Source organism: Hirundo rustica, chromosome 19, assembly GCF_015227805.2.
Source record: "Hirundo rustica isolate bHirRus1 chromosome 19, bHirRus1.pri.v3, whole genome shotgun sequence".
In the NCBI taxonomy this organism is placed as follows: Eukaryota; Metazoa; Chordata; class Aves; order Passeriformes; family Hirundinidae; genus Hirundo; species Hirundo rustica.
In genome coordinates this window covers 7,617,155-7,637,939 of record NC_053468.1, presented here as the reverse complement: position 1 = coordinate 7,637,939, position 20,785 = coordinate 7,617,155, and the positions used below count along the sequence as shown (strand labels likewise).

Genomic DNA, 20,785 nt, shown 5'->3' with positions numbered 1-20,785 from the left:
GACGATGGTGTTTAGGACTGGCCCCAGCACAGATCCCTGAGGAACGCCTGGTGCCTGGCTGCCAGCTGGATCCAGCACCGTTCCCCACCACTCTCTGCGCCCAGCCTTGCAGCCAGTTCCTAACCCAGCAAAGAGAGCTCCTGTCCAAGCCAGGGGCTGCCAGCTTTTCCAGGAATATGCTGTGGGAGACAGTGTCAAAGCCTTGCAATTAAGCATGGTCTGGTAACAGCAGTCACACAAAAGAGTGCAGAGGCACAAGCTGCTGGTGCTTGCAGTTCACTCTGCCCATTTTGTTGATGATTTCCACCCCAAGTGTTCAGTTTCCCACTGCAGCTGTCTCAGTGCCAAATGGATGTTTCCTGGCAGCACCAGTTGTCTTCAGCGTGGGGACTGGTCCTGCACTGGGGCAGGGGCTGGGCACACCCTCCTGTTCTCTGCCAAGCCAAAGGGGACACAGGTTTCAGCAGCAAGAGCTGATGGCATCGTGACTTTCCCGTCAAGTTTTCCTGCAGCTCCTCTGACAGAGCCTGCAGACAAACCTTTGTGATTCAACGTGCAGGAGAGCAAGGTAACTGGCACCTAAAGTGCAGGGAATGCAGCAAACTGTGCTTGGAATAATGGATGTAATGCTCAAAGTACATTCTTTCTTCAATAGATTTGTATTGAACTTAGGCTTTGGTTCCCAGCCAGTGACTTTACTATCAGCACAAACTCTATTAATAACACAATTAATAGTTTAGTACTGGGGCTTGAGCTGCTGAGTTCTCTACAGATACAGCATCAAAGCTTTTCTCCCCAAAAATTTAAATAAGGTTAATTTTCCTTTAACTACACATCACAGCCAGCCTACTCTGTCTTTGTTTTCTCATTAAATGTGTTCATTGCTGAACGGGGAAGGAAGAGGTGTCACCATGGATGTTTCATGAGCCAGCAAACACCATATTTGGATGACTCAAGGCCAGTCCTTACCCGGTGGGATGTGCCTGCCCACAGTGGTGGTGCCAGCGGAAGGGTGAGGAGCGTGGAGGGTCATGGTTCCTGTCCCTACCTGGTTTCAGAGGGTTTCTTCTCAGCTATATTCAGTAGCTGCATTTCACAGCTCCAATTTAGAGCAGACTCCTCTGTGCTAATCCTTTCCAGCTCTGCAGGGACATAATCACGCTCACTTTTCCTCAGAAGAGGACTGGTATTGATGCCAGAGGCCACCAACACCTCCTGCTCTCCAAAGGCATTTGTTTCCCCCTCTGAGTGCAGAGCTGCTGCTTTCCAGCACTTAGCACAGACTCCCCAGCTCCATTCTCAGAGCTGCACCAGCCAGAACTACTTTTCTAAAGCATCTTAAATTGAAAACAGGAAGTGAGTTTCTCACTTGGCTGCCTACTTAATATGAAGAAAGAGAGGTGGACCCAGAGGAGATGTAAGTCTCCTTGCATTAGGTTCAAACAAGAGTGTCTAGCAATCCTGGCTGAGCACCAGAAATCCTTGCACACCTAAAGCCAGTGCCAAAAGGGCAGCATGTCAGTGGTCAGTGAATACACACATCTGTACTCATTGCAAAGAAAAACCGTGAGGCTGTTCAGAGCAGGACTGATAACACTGGTGAGAGTTCCTGGAACAGCCCCTGGATACCTTCCAGTGTAATGAGATGACTGGCTGAGAAGTGCTCCAGAAGCTTTACAAAGCCAAGGATTCACCCCTCACTACAGCTGACTGCTCTGGAGAGCTGCAAAGGGGGATTTGCTCAGCACCCCGTAAGTGAAGGGAAGATTCTCCACATCCAGTTCTGCCCTGCCTGCTTTGGCTCCACAACTGTCAATGGAGGAACCTTGCACCAATAAAATCTAACTGGTGTCATCTGCCTCCCTGCTTAGTAAGGAGAGCAGTAAATCTTGCATTTTCACGTTTGATCTTGCACTGACCTAATGCCTAGAACTTTCTGGGAGGTCTCCAGCTGGATCTGTTGCTGTGTGCCAAGGATCTGTCACTGCTGCTAATCTATTCATGAATGGCTCCCTTGGTTGGGAGATGAATCATTACCAGTGGGTAACATCACCAGACATCACTCAGAACGAGCTAACCCTTGCAGTGAACAATTCACAGTCTGCAGCACTTCATGGAAAGTGGAAGCTTCTTCAGGTGCTGAGGATGAATCCCAACATCTCTGTGAGATACAGGCACAATTTCAGTGACAAAAGCACCCCTTGCCTGCCTGGGAGCCTATGCAGAGCCAGCACAGGCTGTCACTGTCAGGGGACCCTGCTGCCATGCACCTGTGCAGGCTCCCTGCAGAGCATTTGACCATCAGGAAACCTAAGGGTGTGCAGAGAAGCTGGGCTGGGATGTGCAGAACACCAGGCTGTAGCTTCCTGCCTGTGTGCATCCCTGAAGTGCACTAGATTGTTGTAAAAGTCCTGTGGAAACTTGTAGCATTTGTAGGAACCATGAGCAAACCTCCTGAGCCAAACTCCAACCCACCCACTGCTTCAGCTACACCAACGGTGGGCACCTGTGGTCTCTTGGTGGTTCTGCTAAAATTAGAGCCAAGTCATTTGCAGCAGGAAGCACCTGACATCCCTTCTCCCACTCCACAGCTCTAACCCTTAGCTCCCCTTCTCTGCTTACTCACATGTGGGCTGTGTTCTTCCCTGAAACACAGTTTTCTGAACTGATTTTGAGGAAGAAGGCTTTTAATGCAATGTCTCCCCGTAAGGTCCTGCACATCACTCCATGTCACCTCATGTCCTCCCATTTCTGCGTCACCTGATCATGCAGACATCTATCATTGCAGACCACAGCAAAACACCTCATTTTCTTTGGAAGCTTTTCAGTTTTAATAAATAAGTGTTCCAGAAGTGCCAGATCTGTCACAACAGGGCTCAGGAGATGGGGACTGTTGTTTTGGGATGAGGTTCCAACGCCATACTGAGGGACTGGTACAGTTTCGGAGGCTGGTACCTGCGGATCTGACTCACAGTTGCTGCTGGTTCTTTGTATAAAACAGATACTGAAACATGAGGAAAACTGCCATAGACCAACACTGTGAATTACAAACCATGGATAAGGCAGGCATTTAATCCTCTTTAGCTTTTGTGAACAGGTTGGAATCTCATTCAGCTCCAGACAACCACTGCTGTTATAAACACAGCCTCTGCCTTGCCAGTTCCTCTCACGTAGGAGACTGCTTCTATAGGAGAGCACAGGAACTAAATCAGAACCTAATCCCTGTGGCTTAATACCATCGTGCATGAGTCACCCTGGCAGATTAAGTAGCTGGCTGCATTACTGCTCAGCAAGTTGAGGATTCATTTCATGCCTGACAGGAGAAAACACTGCCCCAGACTGACCATCTTCGAGGGGACATGCAGGGAAAGGAGATTGGGATGAGGAGCCTGGGCCCTGCCCGTGGTCACTGGGGGCAGAGTGCTTTCTCCAGCTGCTGGTTTTGTTGCTGGTTTTGCAGTTGGACTTCCGTGGGGCTTCAGCAGTGCATTTCTTCCTTTCAGTAACACCCCTTCTGCATCACTGCGAGCAGTTTGGAGAAGAGATTTCACTGAGGGATGGAAATCTCCCGTCTCCCTGTGTGCGTGTCTTCTGGGTGTGCTCTTCCAGCTCAGCAAAAGATTTCTTCAGACTTCATGCAGAATACTTGAAATAAGAGGAGAAAAAACAGTGAGTCCACCGACTTTTAATCCCTGCTTTCAACTTAACTCTTTCCAGGGACAAGCAGTGACATACACTACAAAATGTCCATGTCTAAGCAGAAACCCCAGTCGTGCTCCTGGAGGATGATCCCTGATCAGAGCAGGAGGCACAGAGGCACCAGGAGCTCTCTTGGTAGAAAATTTCTGCTGGCACTTGTTGGTTGGACATTGAGATTTCAGAACATTACTCTGCTAGCAAAGGCTACTACAGAGGCATCATTATAATGGCAAAAAGATGCCTGGCAGCAAGTTATGGCAGGGTCAGGTTTCTCAGGCCAGGTTTTTCCATGTCCAGCAGAAGCAAATGCCATAGTGTTCAGAATAGGATGACTGTGCTTTGCATGGTGGGGACAAATCTTAAGTATTCTGCATGGCTGATTTTGGGAGTCTGCCCACTGCTGGTGCCTACAGTCTGGGGAATATAAAAGCCTATAAAACTAGAGCAGCTGGCACATGGCATAAGGACAATTCCACTGGGTCTCCATAGGTGCTCAAGTAAAACCCCAACAAGGAGAGCGATTCTGGTCCCAGTCCATCTGCCAGCTGGAGTCTCAGTCTGGAGCAGGGTGACCAGCACATCATTCACTGTCCCTCAGTCCCATCCAACCTTCCTGCAGCTCTCTGCAGTTTTTTTACTGTATCTACCTTGAGTAACTCAGTATCAGCAGCATCAGGTTGGTGCTGATAATGGGGCAGGATATGTGGTTTCAGCAGAGCAGAGCTCAGCTGAGGGAATCCCTGCTCAAAGCAGGAGTTCTGGGTGTCCCTGCCCACAGCAGGTAGCAGAGCTGTCTCAAGCTGCTCCGGAGCAGTTCCGAGTTCCTGTGCCTGTTGGAGGAGGGCAGTGCTGGAGCTGGGGCATGGACTTGGACAAATTGTCTCCATGGTTGGGTTAGTCAGCTTGGCATCAGGCAGAGATGAGGCACTGCACAGGGTGGGCTCCTCACACTCCTCCACTGCCCACGTGGGCTGCTGTGCTGGTGCTGCCAGCAAGGGCAGAGCTCCAGCTGAACTCCCTTTGGCATAAACCAAATCCTCCCACCCCTGAACCAAATCCTTCCATCCTACATTAACATCTCAACCATTTACTCTGTTCCTACCTTTGCTCTGACAGCAGGGCAGGGCCTGACACAGGACCAGCGTTGATGTAGTCTGGCTCATCATCCAGGCTTTCTGTCAGCAGGGCTGTGGTGAGGATGGGAAGCACTTATCAGTGAGTGGGTTGATGTAAAAACACACAGACCACTGACACACCGTGTGTCCTGCCAATATTCAGCCTTTGGTGTTGACATATTTTTGTGCCTGGGCTAAGAAAACTCAGATCAGCATCAAGGTCTCCTTGAAGAGGCTTCAAAACGATCACAGCAAATTTGCAAACACTCTGGGCAGCTCTTCAGTGCCAAAAAAGATTTAATCTAAAGAGTGTGTGAACAGGAATCAGTTTGCTTAGACAACTTTCACACCAGAGATACAAAGCTCTTAAATGTCTGTGTGTACACTCCCCACTCTCCCCCAGGCCAGAACTACCCTCATGCCTCACAGGAAGCCACATGTTAAATTAAACTGCAGTTAAAAGGTCAGCCTGAGAAATAGGGCCCCTGACTACAGCAGGGGAGTCAAGGGCTGACCCACCGAGTGTGTGCACAAAGTTCTGCGTCACAGGGGATTACACTGCTTGTGCTGGGGCAACCTCAAATGGAAGAGGATGTAAGGCTTGAAGAGCAGCATTTTTCTGTAGCATCCCATGGACAGGGTTTAGGCACAGCCACCCGAGTGGTGGCCTTTGGAGTACAGCAAACACCACATCCCAACACTGCAGCATTCTGTCACAGGAGTGTGTCACAAGTGTCACAATTTGCACGTTGCCTTGGATATTTATCATGGACAATTGGGGAAAAAAATAACTCAAGACAAGGGTGATGGCTGCACTGCCCTTGCACTGTTTGTACTGGCCTAGTGCAGCAGGCACTCTGCCCCTGAGCCCCATCCCCAGACAGCAAATACCAGCTGAGGACGTACCTTGCCCTTGCTGGAGTTTCCATGTGTGTATTGCCAAGCTGTTCTCATAGTCTACAGCGTCATCTGTGACAAGGAAGAGTTTGGACAGGACAATGAACAACAAACGGACTAAAAAGGGGCAAAGCTTAGTGAAACCCCCTCCTAGCACTGCACCCTGACTGCACCATGCACGTGGCTGAGTTTCCAGCCAGCACGGATCTGCTGATGCTGCCTCATCATTTTCCAGCCCTGGCCACGTGCCTGGATATCTGCAGGCACGGATGGGGATCAGACAGGTCCCTGCTGCTCCTGCCTCCTCTAATCACTCTGCACAAAGCCAGGCAGGAGCAGGGCAGGCTCCAGCAGTGCAGAAAGCGTGTGTTAACTCACAGAAGGAAACGAAACTGACTTCCTATTTTGATTGCAACATCCCAGGACTGACGCTGGAAGCTCTGAAGAGACATTGTGGTTCAGTGTCATCCTCCAGAAGCTTCCTGGCTGCAGCCTTTCTGTACTGGATTTGGTGAGAAACCTGAGCTAGGGGCTAGAACCGTAATCATCTTGGCTAAAACAACACCAAAAACCTAGAGATGCAGACCCCAAAGCTCCTGAATTGCTGCAGAAACCACCAAGTCAAAGGCATCGGGGTGGAGGTATCACCATGTGCATTTTCCTGCCGAAAGGGGAAATGTTCCAGGCTGCTCTGTGTGCAGCAGCCCCTGCGTGCCAGCTCCATGGCACAGAGCTGCTGAGCTGTGAACAAGCAGGTTCCTCTTGCCTAAGCAGGTCTCTGTCCTTCTCTGCACTTTGTGTGACACACAAAAATTGTGACACGACACACTTACCTGGATCGGAGCCCTGAGACGCTCCAATGGTGACATTTTCATAGGAATAGGAATCCTCATCTTTCTCTGATGGAGAGAAGAAAGAGGAGTGACAAAGGACCTATGGAGGTGTAAGTGATGTGGGAAGATCCCTCAGCACCTGCAGGAGGGGGCTGTTTCCCACAGTGAAATGCAGATTAGTTAAAAAATCATTAGTCTGTGGTAACCAAGGGATGGGGAATCCAAGGACAGTGGAGTTGGGGGGTCACTCCCACAGGAGCACAATCATCACTGGTTTTGGGCTGTTGTGTTTATAGTCAACAGATGGGGGCTTGGGCATCCCTCAAATCCCACAGCCCTGCTACACCCTTTAAATGAATGTGTCTCCTGGACCCACACTTGCTTCAGGCCATACACAGTGATGCCCAGAGCTCAGCAAGAACAGTGTCACGAGCTCCCTGGAGCCCTGGGACAGCCAGGCTGGATGAAGGAACCCACCTTGCCTGCCTGGACACCTTCCACGGGGTGGATTGAAGAACCTGGTGCAATTGTAGTAGTAATCCAAAGCTATGGGCTCCCTGTGAGGAGAACAGCACTGTTAGCTCCTCCTGCCCAGTAGAGGCTTCCCAGGCTGAGCTATGGGAGCACCAGGACAGCACTGGGACCAGTAGGGCTCCACTGGACCGTGCTGGTGGCAGCACAGGGTACTTACACATAGGCAGTGTCTTCTTGCAGGCAGCTCTCTGCAAGAACAAGGGTCTGCTGTCAGCACATGGCATCAACCTGAACAGCCATCCCTGGGCATAGCTGGACAAACCCCCCAGCACAGCCACAGCCCCAAAGCCTGTCCACAGCAGAGCCAGGGGGCTGGAGCACACAGTCCTGAGAAAACCTTGCTCACCGCTTCTCATGGACACATCCTGGCAGCTGGCAGAGACATGGGGAATGTGCTCCCTGCCTTGGGAAAGGAGAGCACAGCCCCACACACCAGTAATCCTCTTAGGGCAGGCAGCAGCTCACACTGCCCCGGGAGGGAGCAGGGGGCTCGGGAGCATCCCCCCCTCTGCTCTGCCCGTTAATGAGATCAGCGTGTGTCTCACAAAGCAATCTCTAAAGTGACCCAGCCAGAGCACTGCCAGCTGCAGAGCTGGCTGCCTGTGTGCTCCCTGCCAGCTCCCATCCCCTGGGAGCTCCCACCCCTCGGCAGCCTTCCTCCCCAGACCCCCAGACATAGGGCTGTAGCTTTACCTGCCAGGAAATTCTGGTACCTGGACTCATCCCTGCTCCCTGGGGATGAGAGAGGGGCACATTACACATGAACTCAACTGAGTGAGGGGAGCAGTTGGACAATGGAGGCACCAAGTATTTCAGCACCAGCAGCTCTGAGGTCAGGGGACATGGCTGCAGGGTTGGACACTCCAGGGTACAGCAACTGGAACAGCCAGGGGTGATATTTTAAATAATCTAACCAGGTCTGGTCAGCAACAGCAGGATGAGCACTGGGCTTTAACCTCAGACCCAGGATAGACCCAAATTAAGATGGATGTGGACGTGTTGGAGCAAGTCCAGAGGAGTGCATGAAGATGCTCCAGGGGCTGGAGCCCCTCTGCTCTGGAGACAGCCTGGGAAAGCTGGGGTTGTTCAGCCTGGAAAAGAGCGGCCTCTGGGGAGACCTTCTAAAGGGGAGAGGGACTTTGGACAAGGGCTGGGAGTGGCAGGACAAGGGGTTTGGCTTCCCACTGACAGAGGAAGGGTTAGATTGGACATTGGGAAGAGATTTCTCCCTGTGGGGGTGGTGACACCCTGGCACAGGCTGTCCTGAGCAGCTGTGGCTGCCCCATCCCCAAAAGTGTTCAGACCAGGTTGGATGGGGCTTGGAGCACCCTGGTCTCATGGAAGGTATCCCATGATCTTTAAGGTCCTTTCCAACTCCACTGCTCTGTGATTCCTTGTATCTGTGCCTGTCCCAGGAAGCTGCTCACCATATCCAGTGTGATGGGAAGCACTGAGCTCTTCAATGGCTTTCCTGAAAGAGAGCAAAGAGACTTAAAAAAGAGCAAACCCTACCAGCAGTTACACACCATCAGGAGGAGCATCCATGAAATCTCCCTGCAAGGTTATCAAGCACACACATGGAGCAAGGGGAGATTAGGAATTTGGGGTAAAATCCCAAGATGGGAATAACTATGCTTGAATATTGCAGCAGAGTTATCATGGCTGCGTAGTTACTGGGGGTTTTGGTGATGAGGAGAAGGGGATTTATCACACCAAACTGCTTATAAGTGAATAATGGCCATTTCTTTTCCATGAGGTATTATGTACAGCCGCAGCTCACTTTCCTGGGTTTGGTTTAATCAGTTGCCAGAAGAATGCAGTCAGACTGAAGCAAATCCAGGAAAAGTCTAAACATACTATTGACAATAAGTGAAGCAACCCAATCAAGTTGAAGATATCCCTGCTCCTCTCCAAGGGGTTGGACTAGACGACCTTGAAAGGTCTCTTGCAACCCAAACTATTCTTTGATCCTAAACACAGCCCAAGCCACACCTATAGGGCTCAGAATGCAATCCCAAATGTTCATGTATGTTGGGTGAACTTCATCCAACCTTGGCTCTAGAGCTAGATTTTATTTGGGTTTTTTTTCCTACCTTGCTATTGAGAAGTTTTCAGGTTCCTTAATTTGTTCCAGCCTTCGGGTTGCAGCTGGCAACAACAATAACAGAATTACCACGTTAATTATTGTGGCAGCAGCAGATATTTCAAAGAGCACAGAACTTCCACCAGAGAGGAATCCCTGGGACCGGAAAGCATTTTCCTAATGCATCCTAAAATAGCTTCCAAATTGTTCCTTGAATGTTCAAAAATGCTCAAAGCAAGAAACAACTAGAGAAAAACTGATGCCTGTGCAGACCACAGAGCTTGCAAACCCTCACTGGAGGAAGATACAAGCTGCTGCCTTGTCACCTCTTGTCCCCCAAACCCGCTTGTTTTGGGGCCATTCCCCTCCCTCCACGCTGCAAGGCGAGGTTCAGAGCTTAGGCTGGGCTGGGATGAAAGACTCACAGAGAGGTGAAGGGGCTTGGAGCAGCAGAGTCCTTGGGGAGGGCAGAGGCATCTGCAGAAGGACACATTTCACATGGGCCTGGCGGCTGCTCCTTGTGGCATAAAACTCAGAGGTTCAGCTCTGAGCCCAGCCTGCCGCAGGAAGCAGTGAGGGGGGACGATGAGTGAGTCACTCCTGTCACCTCTGTCTGCACTGCACGCTCCCAAGAGCCCCAGTCGTTGAGGTGCCGCTTCCCAACGACATCGCTTCAGTGAATTACTTCCCATGGAAAGGGCTTTTTGTTTTTTTCCTCGAGCTCAAGGATTCACGTACCTAGAAGCATCCAAGGTGGCTTGGACGATCCAGGTCTCACCATTTCGTGGCCTGGCTTCAAGGGGACCCTTTGAACGTTTCTTTCCCCCTGTTCTATGCATGCAGGACCCTCACACCACGAGGCAGCAGCCTCAGCAACGCTCATACTCACTGGTACAGGACCGAACCACCGCGAAGCTCTGCTGGCTTTCGAGCCTGGAAAAAACAGCAGTACAGCCTCAGCTGAATTTTGGGGCTTATGACAAGGAAAACAGATAGAAGAGACCTGACTGGTTGGTGAGTGGAGGGCAGAGAGCAGCAGGCTGGGCTCTGTGAGATGATGCCAAGCTGCATCGCTCAGCATCTCATGCAGGGCCTCTATGACCTGGGAGCATCTTCCTGGACTCTCCCTTGATCCTTTAAAGATAAGATCTGGTTTGGGACCACTGGTATAGCAAGGGAAGGATCCAGGCATGACAGAAACATCATTCAGGATAATTCCCATTCTCATGCCTCAGCCACCAAAAGCCAGAAGAACCTTTTTACCCATAAAAAAATGGATGTTCATGCATGAAATGGCTTCAAACCCCACTGCTTCACCTCCACTGCTGCCTCTGCCCCTCCCATCATCCCTTAACATCAACACGAACAAAATAACATTATCAATGATAACCTGTGCCCAGTAACATCTTTACTTTTTAGTTAATAGGAGAGCTGCTTTCCAGAGCACCAGAGAATTTAACACCTTTTCTACTGCAGGCGTTTCTACACAGGTGCTTATTAATCCCAGTTTTGGGAACCCTTTCCCCCTTTTTCATTGGGGTTGCCCCATACCCAGCTGGGATTCATGGCCCAGGGCTGGTTGGAGAGCTGTTAAAAAACCCAAACATTGAGCCAAACCACCTTGCTTGCAAGATACTCAAAGCACACCTCTAAAAAGAGCACACAACACCGCAAACCTGAACCCGAACCACCTAATCCAGGTGTAAATTTCAAGAAGCTGGGACAATTCAGCAAAAGTTGTCCCAACAATTCCATCAGTCTACAACAGATCACTCCAGAGCCTTTCCCCACAGAAACAAAACCCCCAAGCCCTTGGAGGCCTTTGCAGAGCCCCACTGCACCTTGTTTGCCCCTGTAACAAAGCTTACAACCCAGCTTTTCTTTTTTTAACATCATTTACTGTGGTTTGTCTGTTGCTGAAGGAAATAAGAGGCAGTGCACTGCATTTCCTTCATTTCTTGTGCTGCAGGTCAGTGCTTGCTCTGGAACACAGTCCAACCAGCACCAGCCAAGGGCAGGGGCTTCTTTACGAGGCAAAAAACCTTTCTATCTCAGGGCACAACAGAACAGGGTAACAACCTGCCCTTCTCTCCCAGTCCTTTTCCATCTAGTTAATGATTCAATGACATCACAGTCGGAGCTTCAGTTTCATTTTGGATTCTTCTCTGTAAAGGCATTGCCCCTTCAGCAGCACCACTGGGGCTTTCCTCCCATCCTGGCATTATTTTATTTTTTATAAACCCAGATTACAGCTTGGGCCTGGGTCTGGGGCTCACCCTGGGTGAGCTGTTTGGGGGACAAACGCGACTGGGAAAGGCAACTTACTGTCTCCTCCGTTCATTCAGCCGTGTCTCCCGTCTGGTAGCTGGAAGACAAGGGAACAAAAAGCTCTCAGAAAGGATGATCCGGGAGTTAGAGATCAGAAAGGCCGATAAAATACATTCACAAAACTTCTTCAGCACGTCAGGACAGCAGAGGCAGCGAGCACAAGTTGCAGTAGGGTTTTGAGGACATTTTGTGAAACTGTGTTTAAATTGTGGGTTTTGTCTCAAACCCCACCAAAGCAAAGCAGCCAGTCCTGCCCCCAAACCCCAGACAGCAGCCTGTCCCCCATTAAAACCCACCCAGCGCCCAGGGAGGGGCTCAAACCGCACGGGGTGCTCACCCTGCTCCCCACACGGATTTATCCCGCAGACTCCCCTGTGCTCCAGACCCTGTGCAGGATTCGTGTGACCGGAGCCGATCCTCCCAGGTGCAGCCCCAAATCCGCGCAGGCTGGCGTGGGGATGGCTCCGAGCCCACCGCTGCCCCAGGGAAGGGGAGCTGCAGCTTTGGGGGGCTCCTTCCCTCCCTGGGCGAGCAGGGCAAAGCCGAGCTGAGCGGCTCCAATCCCACACCGTGGGGACATTCCGGGGGGAAAGCGCAGGCGGGGGAGCGGGCAGGGCCCCGGGGCAGCGGGCAGGGCCCCGGGGGAGCGGGCAGGGCCCCGGGGCAGGCGGGGCAGGCAGGCAGGGCCCCGGGGCAGGCAGGCAGGGCCCCGGGGCAGCGGGCAGGGCCCCGGGGGAGCGGGCAGGGCCCCGGGGCAGGCAGGCAGGGCCCCGGGGCAGGCAGGCAGGGCCCCGGGGCAGCGGGCAGGGCCCCGGGGCAGCGGGCAGGGCCCCGGGGCAGGCGGGGCAGGCAGGCAGGGCCCCGGGGCAGCGGGCAAGGCCCCGGGGCAGCGGGCAGGGCCCCGGGGCAGCGGGCAGGACTCACCGGAGGGCCGGCACCTGATGCAGAGGCTGACGGCGGCCCCGAGCAGCATCAGCGCCGCGGCTGCCCACAGCTCCGGCTGCACCATGGCCCGGCCAGAGCCGGCCTGAAACACACGGCGAGGGCACCCCGTCAGCTCCGGGGGCACACGGGGCTCTGGGGCCAGCCCTCACAGAGCTTTCACCCCCAAAACCAGGTGCTGTTTGCCCTCAGACCCCCACGGAGCCGGCGGCTGCTGAGGAGGCAGCAGGGGTTCGGGTTTGTGTGGGAGGGCAGCAGGGGCAGCGCCCTTTCCTGAATTCCTGCTCTGAATTCCTCATCCCCAATCCCAAACCCACTCTGCTGCCATCGGACGCTGTCAGCAGACATTTTTTCATATCCAGAAGAGAGGGCGAAAGGCAGGCGCTCGGCAATATTTAAATGTTCAGGATCTTTGCACAGCGTGCTCTGGCTCTTTCCTGCAGCTCAGACTAGAGACTTCCAGGGTTAAACTCCTCACACTCTTCTCGGCATTGGCCTGGCTCAGCTCTTCCCCTCCTTCCCCTGACAGGCTTTTTCACAAACAGTAAACATTTTTTAACAATCAGCGCCATTTGACTTCAGCTTCTTCCTTTAAGATACAGAACATCCTACAAATACCACACGGAGCAGCCTGCTGGCACTGAGCTGGATCATTCAGCCCATTCCTATTCCCCAGGTCAGATTTTCTTTAGTTACAGATTATTTTTAATTTATTTTTGTTCTTAATAAACTTTTTTTTTTTTTTTTTCCCTAGGGATGGAGATTCTTCAACGTGCCAAAGGCCAGTGCATCACTGCTCTGGCCGGCAGGAATCTTTCTTACTGCCCACCTTCAACCCCTCTGATTACAGCTTAAACCTGCTTTATATTGGTGAATAGAGGAGGAAAGGTGTATTATAGCAACTGATAATTAAAATAATTCAAAACAATGCAACAAATGCCAGTAGCAGACGGTGGAAAGCAGCAGCTTGATTCTGCCCTGCTCAGCACCTTCTGCCTCTGCTTGATTAAAGTGGAATAAACATTTCTCTGCCCAGACTCCGCGGAAGTTTGGAAGTGGCTCTGACAGCCCGTTCACGTTGGAGAAAACCCAAAGCCTCCCGTGGCAGCTGAGCAACACCCCCTGTCCCTGCCAGGCACCTGGAACAGCAGCTGGGCACGGTGGGGGCAGGTCTGTGCTCCAGTTTGTCACTCAAGTCCCAGCCCCGTGCCACGGTCCTGATTCTCAGGGCACGGAGAAAATAATCACTGTGTAAATCAGCACAGGGCAGGGAAAGGAGAGGAGAGAGAGCCCCTCATTTCCACTCAGACAGGCCTTGAGGAAAGCCAGGAACAATGGCTGGAGGGGTTTGGTGTCAGCATCTTCGCTTCCCAAACATCATCTGGCTGTCCAGGAGTGGCCTGGATGAGGCTTTGAGACCCCCCTTTGCTTGAGGATAAATTGGGTTTATTCCTATCGTGTTCCAGGGTCCCTGGGCTCTCCAGGACTTGGCAGCTACCAGCACTCACTCCACCATGGTTTTACCTTTTACAGGCCTCTCTTTCCCTGCAGTTTTTGCAGCACTTTCCGAAGAAGATGAGTTATTCTAAGTTTAAGTGCCCAGACCTCCACACACCCAGCCCAGAGGTGCAGGACCAGAACCCAGAAGAGCCTAGTCAAAACCATGTGGTTTCTCCCATCATTTTTCCTTTGCTCAGCATCCCCCATGGAAATCATGAGCTATGGATCGTCTCTAAAGCATCTCCAAGAGGCAGCTGAGGGAAGTTTGTCCAGTGCTGGTGACTAAAATACAAAGGGCTGCAGTGCTGTTGCTTTGTTTAAAGGTTTCCTGGCTTTTTTAAACTTTTTTTTTTCCTTCTTTTCTTTCCTTTAAAGTGAAGGCAAGGCAGAGCTGAAGGCACCTGACAACACTGACCTACTTTATCCCATTTCACGGCAGGCCTCCTTCTCCCTTCCAGAGCCAGTTTTATTTTGGTCTTGGGCAGTGAGGCAGCAAAACTCCTGAGCCCCCACTCACCAGGGACACAAAAAGTGATTATTTGAGGGGCTGAAGAACAGGACATGGGGTGTCCCACACCACCAAGAAAGCCCCCAAGTCTCAAACACCCCATCAGCCCGGAGATCATTTGTGCTCCCCAAATACCCAAGTCCATGGAAAATCCTTTCATTTGGGACAAGCCCTGCTCTGGTAAGGAGCTGACAGAAGGAGGTGATGAACAGATTTATGACAAGCAGAAGGCTGGAAGCATTTACTCACGGCTAGCAGGATATAAATAAAATATTTGGAAGGCTGAATGTGCTTCCCTGCGCTCTGCCTCGGGGAGCTGGAGAGTACAAATTCCACACACAAGGACGTCTGGGGTTCAGGGATGGCCGGCCCTGCTTTCAAGATGCTGAACCCAAACTCGGGGAGGAAACAGGTTCCCCTCTGGTTTAGGAGTGACACGCAGATAGTGCCACAGTGCCCTGTTCTGTTCACACACCTCTCCCTTCTCCTTTTGCCCGTTTTTCCCCTTTTTGTGCAGAGGAAGCCAGTGGGACCGTGGCACACCCTGACCCCACAAATCCCTCAGGAGCAGCTGCTCCAGACAAACAATTTGGGAGAGAAACACACTGGGGTCTGGATACAGCTGTGCTCTCCTTCAGATGGGAAACTCGTGTTCCCAAGCAGGGGCTGCTCCTTCTCTGGCCTCGGATATTTTTAGCTATCAAGGAGAGAGACTTTTTCTTAAAAAAAAAAAAAATATATATATATATATAAATAAAAAAAAAATTATTAATATTGATGATGATAATAATAATAACAACAACAACAAACTTGCTTTTGCTTGTCTTCTCTGTGCCAGGTCTTGTCCTAATTTAAGGATTCACCCCAGTAACCAGGCTCACTATGAAGATCCAAAGGAAGGGGAGGTGGTTTTATCCAGGAAGATTAAAAGGTCTTTTGCTTTTAATTCCACTGAAATGGAGAGTAAGAGGACATGGACACTCACCATCCATCTGTCCAAGAGCAGCACATCAAAGTGAGAAAAAACTTTTGAATTGAAAGAAGGCAATTCTGGCTTATAAAATGAGTGGATATAAGGTGGATATGCACAGGCTAGAAATAAAATTCCTAATGGATGGAAAGTCTGGAAGAACTTCCCAAAAGCAGCAGAAGAGGCACAAAGCTCACTAAAAAAAAACTGCAAGAGCACTTAAAGTGAACTTTAACTTTTTGCTGCAAACCAGGAGAGTGAGGAATGTGTTGATGTGTCCTCAGCAATGCCTGGTTTCCGTGGGATAATTTCAGATGAAGACATTTTAGTCCTTTGCAGACTTCAAGCCCACCCCTGAGTTCACATGGCAAGATAAAGGTTAAAATCGTGGATTTATATTATGCATTCTATCTATCAATCAAAACACGCATGAAAGGCAAATGTAAACCAGGCACTTTCTCACCCCTCCAGAAAGTTTTGTGGTCTGCACCAGTTTGCAGTAAATTAATTCTAATTCAGGCTGGTAGGATGAGTCACTGGCATGAAATATGAAGTGGAGAGTGTATTTAAAGACTCACCATATGAAATTCAGCACACTGACTTGTTGAACAGATGCAATATTCAGCTTGAGTCAATGTCTCTAACATGTCTAAGAAAAGCAGCTCCTCTTTCTGTTTGCCTGTGTGGCACAGAAAGTCCCATCAATTCACAAATTAAAGTCTCAGACCAAGGAAGCTCCTGTGGCTGGAATGAGTTCAATGACCAGCACTGAGCCTCCAGAAAAGCTCCTTTCCAGAGGTCTGCACATCTCATTTCCTACCACATTTATGCCAGTGTCAGGCTGCTTAGGAAATCTGCTGCCAGAGAGTTAAACTCTGGGCTTTTTACAGCTATTTAGGCAGGCTTTTATGCCAACAGATGCATTTCAGTAGAACATATGATAAAAGGAGAAAATCAGAATTGATAAACCAATGTTCACACAGATCAGAACTTTGGAAAATGCTTTTTAAAAACCCTGGGCGGAAAACACGGTGCAAAACCCCAATCACACCGGGCATGGCAGCACAAGAAGGCCACTCACAGACATATCTTGTATTTGTAATTTCCCTCTCCCAGGCAGCATTCACTTCCACTGGGAGCCCAGGTGCTAGCATTACAGGCAACCCCTGTGTAACTACGGCCTCCAGAACCACGAAAATGAGCCAGTCTCAGGCAAGATTATCCCAAAATGATCCTCTTCTGCTGAATTACCTGCCTCACAGCCCATATTACACTGAACGTTGCTCGCACAAGAGAAAGCTGTTGCAAAACCAAATCTCTTCCTATCTAGAATTAGCTAATTCAAGCACTTCCATGCAGTGAAACAAATACATCCATATCCATGCTGCCAGTCAGCTCTGAAATCAATGGAAAACCCAGGAAGTGTCGTTTGAATCTGTTATTTTTAAGGACTGGGCTTTGGAGGGGGAGCAGCGTGGGCCGCAGCAGCCCCAGAAGCTCCAGGCAGGAGCCAGAATGAGGAGCACACAGGGAAGCTTAGCACAGACTGAATCTCCCAGAATATTTTAGAACAAGTGAATGCAGAAATAATGTAACGAAACCCACGCTTCCACCAGCAGATGGACGAGGAGATGCGAAGAACAGCACTGTAAAACAGACAATCCAGCCGGTGTGGGGTGGACCCAGCCCAGGTCCAGAGGGGTCTAAATGCGGCTGAGAAGAGAGGGTTGGTAATTCCTACCTTGGAGCTGGTGATGGCCAGGAGCAGCAGTGAGGAGGGAACATCCACCACGTTGCTTTTCAGACAGGTTTTACCTCCCAGGGACGACCCTTCTTTAAAGGGTCACCAAGGTCTAATGTGGGGTCTCTGAGCTCCGTGGGACACCCCACCATCCCCACAGGAGCCCCAAGCGCTTCGGGCACTTTCCGTCCCTCACCCACCTTACCCACAGCCTCCGGCGCGCTCCCTGACGAGTCCCAGCTCCTCCAGCACCTCTGGGCAGCAGCTGCCGGGGCTGGAGCCGGTTCCTCCAGGGCTGGGGAGCAGTTGCTGGTTTCCTGTCCCCCCGTGAATCACCAACCCCAACATCCGCTGCCCGGCGCGCAGCCTCGCTCCGTGACGCCTCACAAACCCACCGGGGTCACTCGGGCTTTTGGGGAGAGGAAGGGACAGCGTGGAGCCACACACAGCACCGAGGTCGCTTCCCTTGAGGTTCGGAGGGTGCCCCAAAAAAAAGAAGTTCAGGCTTCCTTTTAGCAAAGAGGGTTCACAGGAAAAACCCTGCGCGCTGGGAGCGGCTGCCAGGGAAATCTCAAAGCGGGCACAGCAAAGTGCGAGCTCTCTCTGTTTTTATGGAAAAGATGGCAACAAATAGCCCGAGGTCACTATTGGTAATGCCCAAACCTGGAGCTCCTGGCCGAGGCTGTAAGAATAAAACCAGTTTTGTGCTCCAGCACTGGCGGTTCGCACGCAGCAGGCACAATTTCACTGCAGTCTTGGAAAAAAGCAATTCCTCGAATTTTTTGGTGCTTAAATGGAATAAGGAGAATTCATGAATTCCCTATGGGGAATTTATGTATTGGCTCAAAGCCCTGTCCCAGTCCCTGGAAGAGGGATCCTGCTGCAGCACTAGGGAAGTCTGCACACACACACACACAAATGTGTGGTTGTGCACATCAGTACAAGAGCCACGGAGCACACGAGTTACAACCATAAACAAAACGTTTCATGCTGCTCTCACTAAGGCTCTACAAAGCCTCTCTTACATGTAAATTGTTCAGTAAAGGGAAATTTTGATATATTTAAATCAGGGCACTCTGAAGCTGCCACAACCAGCCACCTACACCCAGCTCTCTGTGCAAGAAGGTGACTCCTCATCCTAAAAATGATGTAGGAGCCAACTGGATACAGTTTTTGCAACCCTGGGATGAATCTGGCTCTCGAGCTTTCAGAGGAAACATTATTTCAATAAAAAAATTATCCACGGTAAATGGATAATTATCCACTGTAAATAATTATCCACGTGCAAACAGACTTTCTCTCTTCCAGTTCTAACCTGAGATGCAAAATCAAAGCTCCTTCCAGAGCCATTCCCAGGCAAAATCCGGGTTATAATCAGCATAATCTGAACCAAAGATAAAAAGAAGCAGAGTCAACTTTTAATTGCTCACATGGTTTCTGGGTGATCTCTGTGTAAAGGACATTGCGAAGTGTGAATTTTTTTTTCACTGCCAAAAGAGTTGTTACAAATTCGGCATTTCTAGCAGAGGTCTTAGCAATTATAATTTATTAATAGCTTTCTAGCAGGGTTTTTACATGTTCGAACATAAGCTGACAACAGAAGTTTTGCAAAAGAGTTCTTTATAGCAGAACTGGTACTCGAAATAGGCTGGAGACGCTTGAAGTTCATCTTTTGGACCCCAAATCAATTTCATCAGGAACAGCCACTGCTAAAAAGCTGCCACGTATTTGTTTACAGGTTCCCTGGCGGGTCTCAGCTTCAGTATGACTCAGTGCTGTGGTGGGGACATTGCCCTGGGCTGCACCTCGTGGCAGTCCCCAGCCTCTCCAGGGCCGGCAGGAGCTGCTCCTGTGCCCAGGGAGCGAGGCAGCAGAGCCACCCCAGCGTGCTGTAAGAGCTGTGGGCACGGTGATGCCCTTCACAGGCATCAGTCCTCTGCAGAGGCCAGCACCTGGATTAGAGGGTGATTGCTGCAGCAGCACACGCCTCTGGGTGGATCCTATCTCCCTCCTTCACATTTCTAATAGAGGGCTGGATGTACAGGTTTAGGATGAGTCCTCACTCCGAGCACTTTCCCAGACCAATTCTCCTCCAACACTCACAAGTGACCCCTCAGCACCAAACCCAGCTTGGGAAACCGGGCTCTGCCCTCCCGAAACCCCTCTGCAACATCGACACCTGCTGCCAGAAACAATGCCTGATTTGACAAAAGGTCAAAGCCACAGGAGCAGCATGTTTTTATCTACTGCAGTAGGTTATAGAAACACCACGCTGTAATTCCATTCGTGTTCTTTTCAAAGCTCACCCATTTCAACTTGGCCTTGTTTTTCCCCCATAATGTAGCTCCTACTCCTTCAGGCAGGTTCACCAGTTAACCCAACTCACCTAACCAGTTCACCTTTTGATACAGAGCTGCAGAGAGATCTCTTGGGTCCAGAAAACTCATCAGAACCCATCCTCTACCCGGCTCAGCTTACCTGGGTCCTGGGAAGCCAAATGCCCTGAGGGCTGATTTACATTCTTTCAAATAAAGGTGCGGGCTGCTCAAAGACCAGCTGACTTTGCTTGAATCAGGTGTTGTGACTAACACTGATGAAAAATCAGCAGTGAAACAAAGACTGGAAAACAGGGCACCATCTAAACCCCTTCTGCACAAACACACCCAATGCTGGAAGGTTTGAGAAAGCTCCAACAGGCTCCAAGCTCACCAGCTTTGCAAGTCAAGCATCAAGCTCCTCTTGTTTTGGGACAGAAGGAGCACGAGTCTCACCCCAGGCACTAATTGGGATTACGATGCATTCTGTTTGTTTAGCAACATTTTCACGGCAGCTCTAACACAAGCCACGTCTTGGGGGAAGTTTTCTGGTGTGCTGAAGTAGTGCTGGATAGTTTTGTATGCACCCAGAAACTTTTCTCTCTGCTGTAGTGGGATGAGCCTTTCCCCAGGCAAAGGGGAAGTGCTGCCTCCTCCCCTACCCCAGCTGCACGTTGGGTCTCTCTGAGCTGAAACCGAAAGCAGTTCAGTTCTTGCTGAAGGAAAATAAATGCTGCCACCACCCAGTGGAAAGTCATCTCACAGCCAGGATCCCCGGGTGCTTCACAAAACCTTGGCCAAGTAAGCTTCGCAAAGACTAATCCCAAACATCCCTATGGTACAGAGCTTCCTGTTCTTATCCTGCTGAGTTCATCCTCGTGGACACGATAATTCTCAATTTGAAGACAAAAACCTAGAAGGTTTGAATGCTTTTATTTGAATTTTTATACAGCAATACAAATTATACAGGTTTGTTACAGTACAGATTTTGCAGGGGTTTATAGAGGTACTTTGTGAGTTTTTGGTTTATTTAAAAGAAGGAGGCAGATCTCGGGAGCACGGTGACATGAACAAAACAATCTCGTGGCAGGAAGCAAATCCTGACCACAGGGAACACTAACCTGGCTGAAACCTACTGGGCAGAAAGGTGGTGGTAGCATTCCCAGCAATAACATCCCCAAAACATCAACCCTGGGATACTCTAGAGCTTTACACGGGAATTGGTGAGCACACAGGTAAGAGGGTTGTTCTGGAACAGCGCTGGAAGTCCTCGAAGCCCTTGGATGAACTTTGCTGCAGAGGGGACAGAAATGAGGGAAG

At 50.5% G+C, this 20,785-nt stretch overlaps 1 protein-coding gene across 3 annotated transcripts; it reads right to left on the bottom strand.

Moving 5' to 3' along the window:
- Positions 1-2,865: 2,865 nt before the first annotated feature.
- On the bottom strand, positions 2,866-12,517 carry LAT2 (linker for activation of T cells family member 2). Of its 3 annotated transcripts, XM_040082608.1 has the most exons (13): positions 12,414-12,517; positions 11,487-11,526; positions 10,051-10,094; positions 9,587-9,638; positions 9,172-9,226; positions 8,506-8,549; positions 7,772-7,810; positions 7,236-7,266; positions 7,022-7,101; positions 6,545-6,610; positions 5,721-5,783; positions 4,802-4,886; positions 2,866-3,645 (listed from the first exon to the last, which is right to left on the bottom strand). In XM_040082608.1, exons 2-13 carry the CDS (start codon positions 11,500-11,502, stop codon positions 3,627-3,629), a joined length of 594 nt encoding a protein of 197 aa, XP_039938542.1. In that variant the 5' UTR covers positions 11,503-11,526; positions 12,414-12,517; the 3' UTR covers positions 2,866-3,626. The 3 variants fall into 3 exon arrangements, with proteins under 3 accessions (XP_039938542.1, XP_039938541.1, XP_039938543.1); XM_040082607.1 differs by lacking the exon at positions 9,587-9,638 and having other exon boundaries at positions 12,414-12,511; XM_040082609.1 differs by lacking the exons at positions 9,587-9,638; positions 10,051-10,094; positions 11,487-11,526; positions 12,414-12,517 and adding an exon at positions 9,900-10,025.
- Between the last annotated feature and the right edge of the window lie 8,268 nt (positions 12,518-20,785).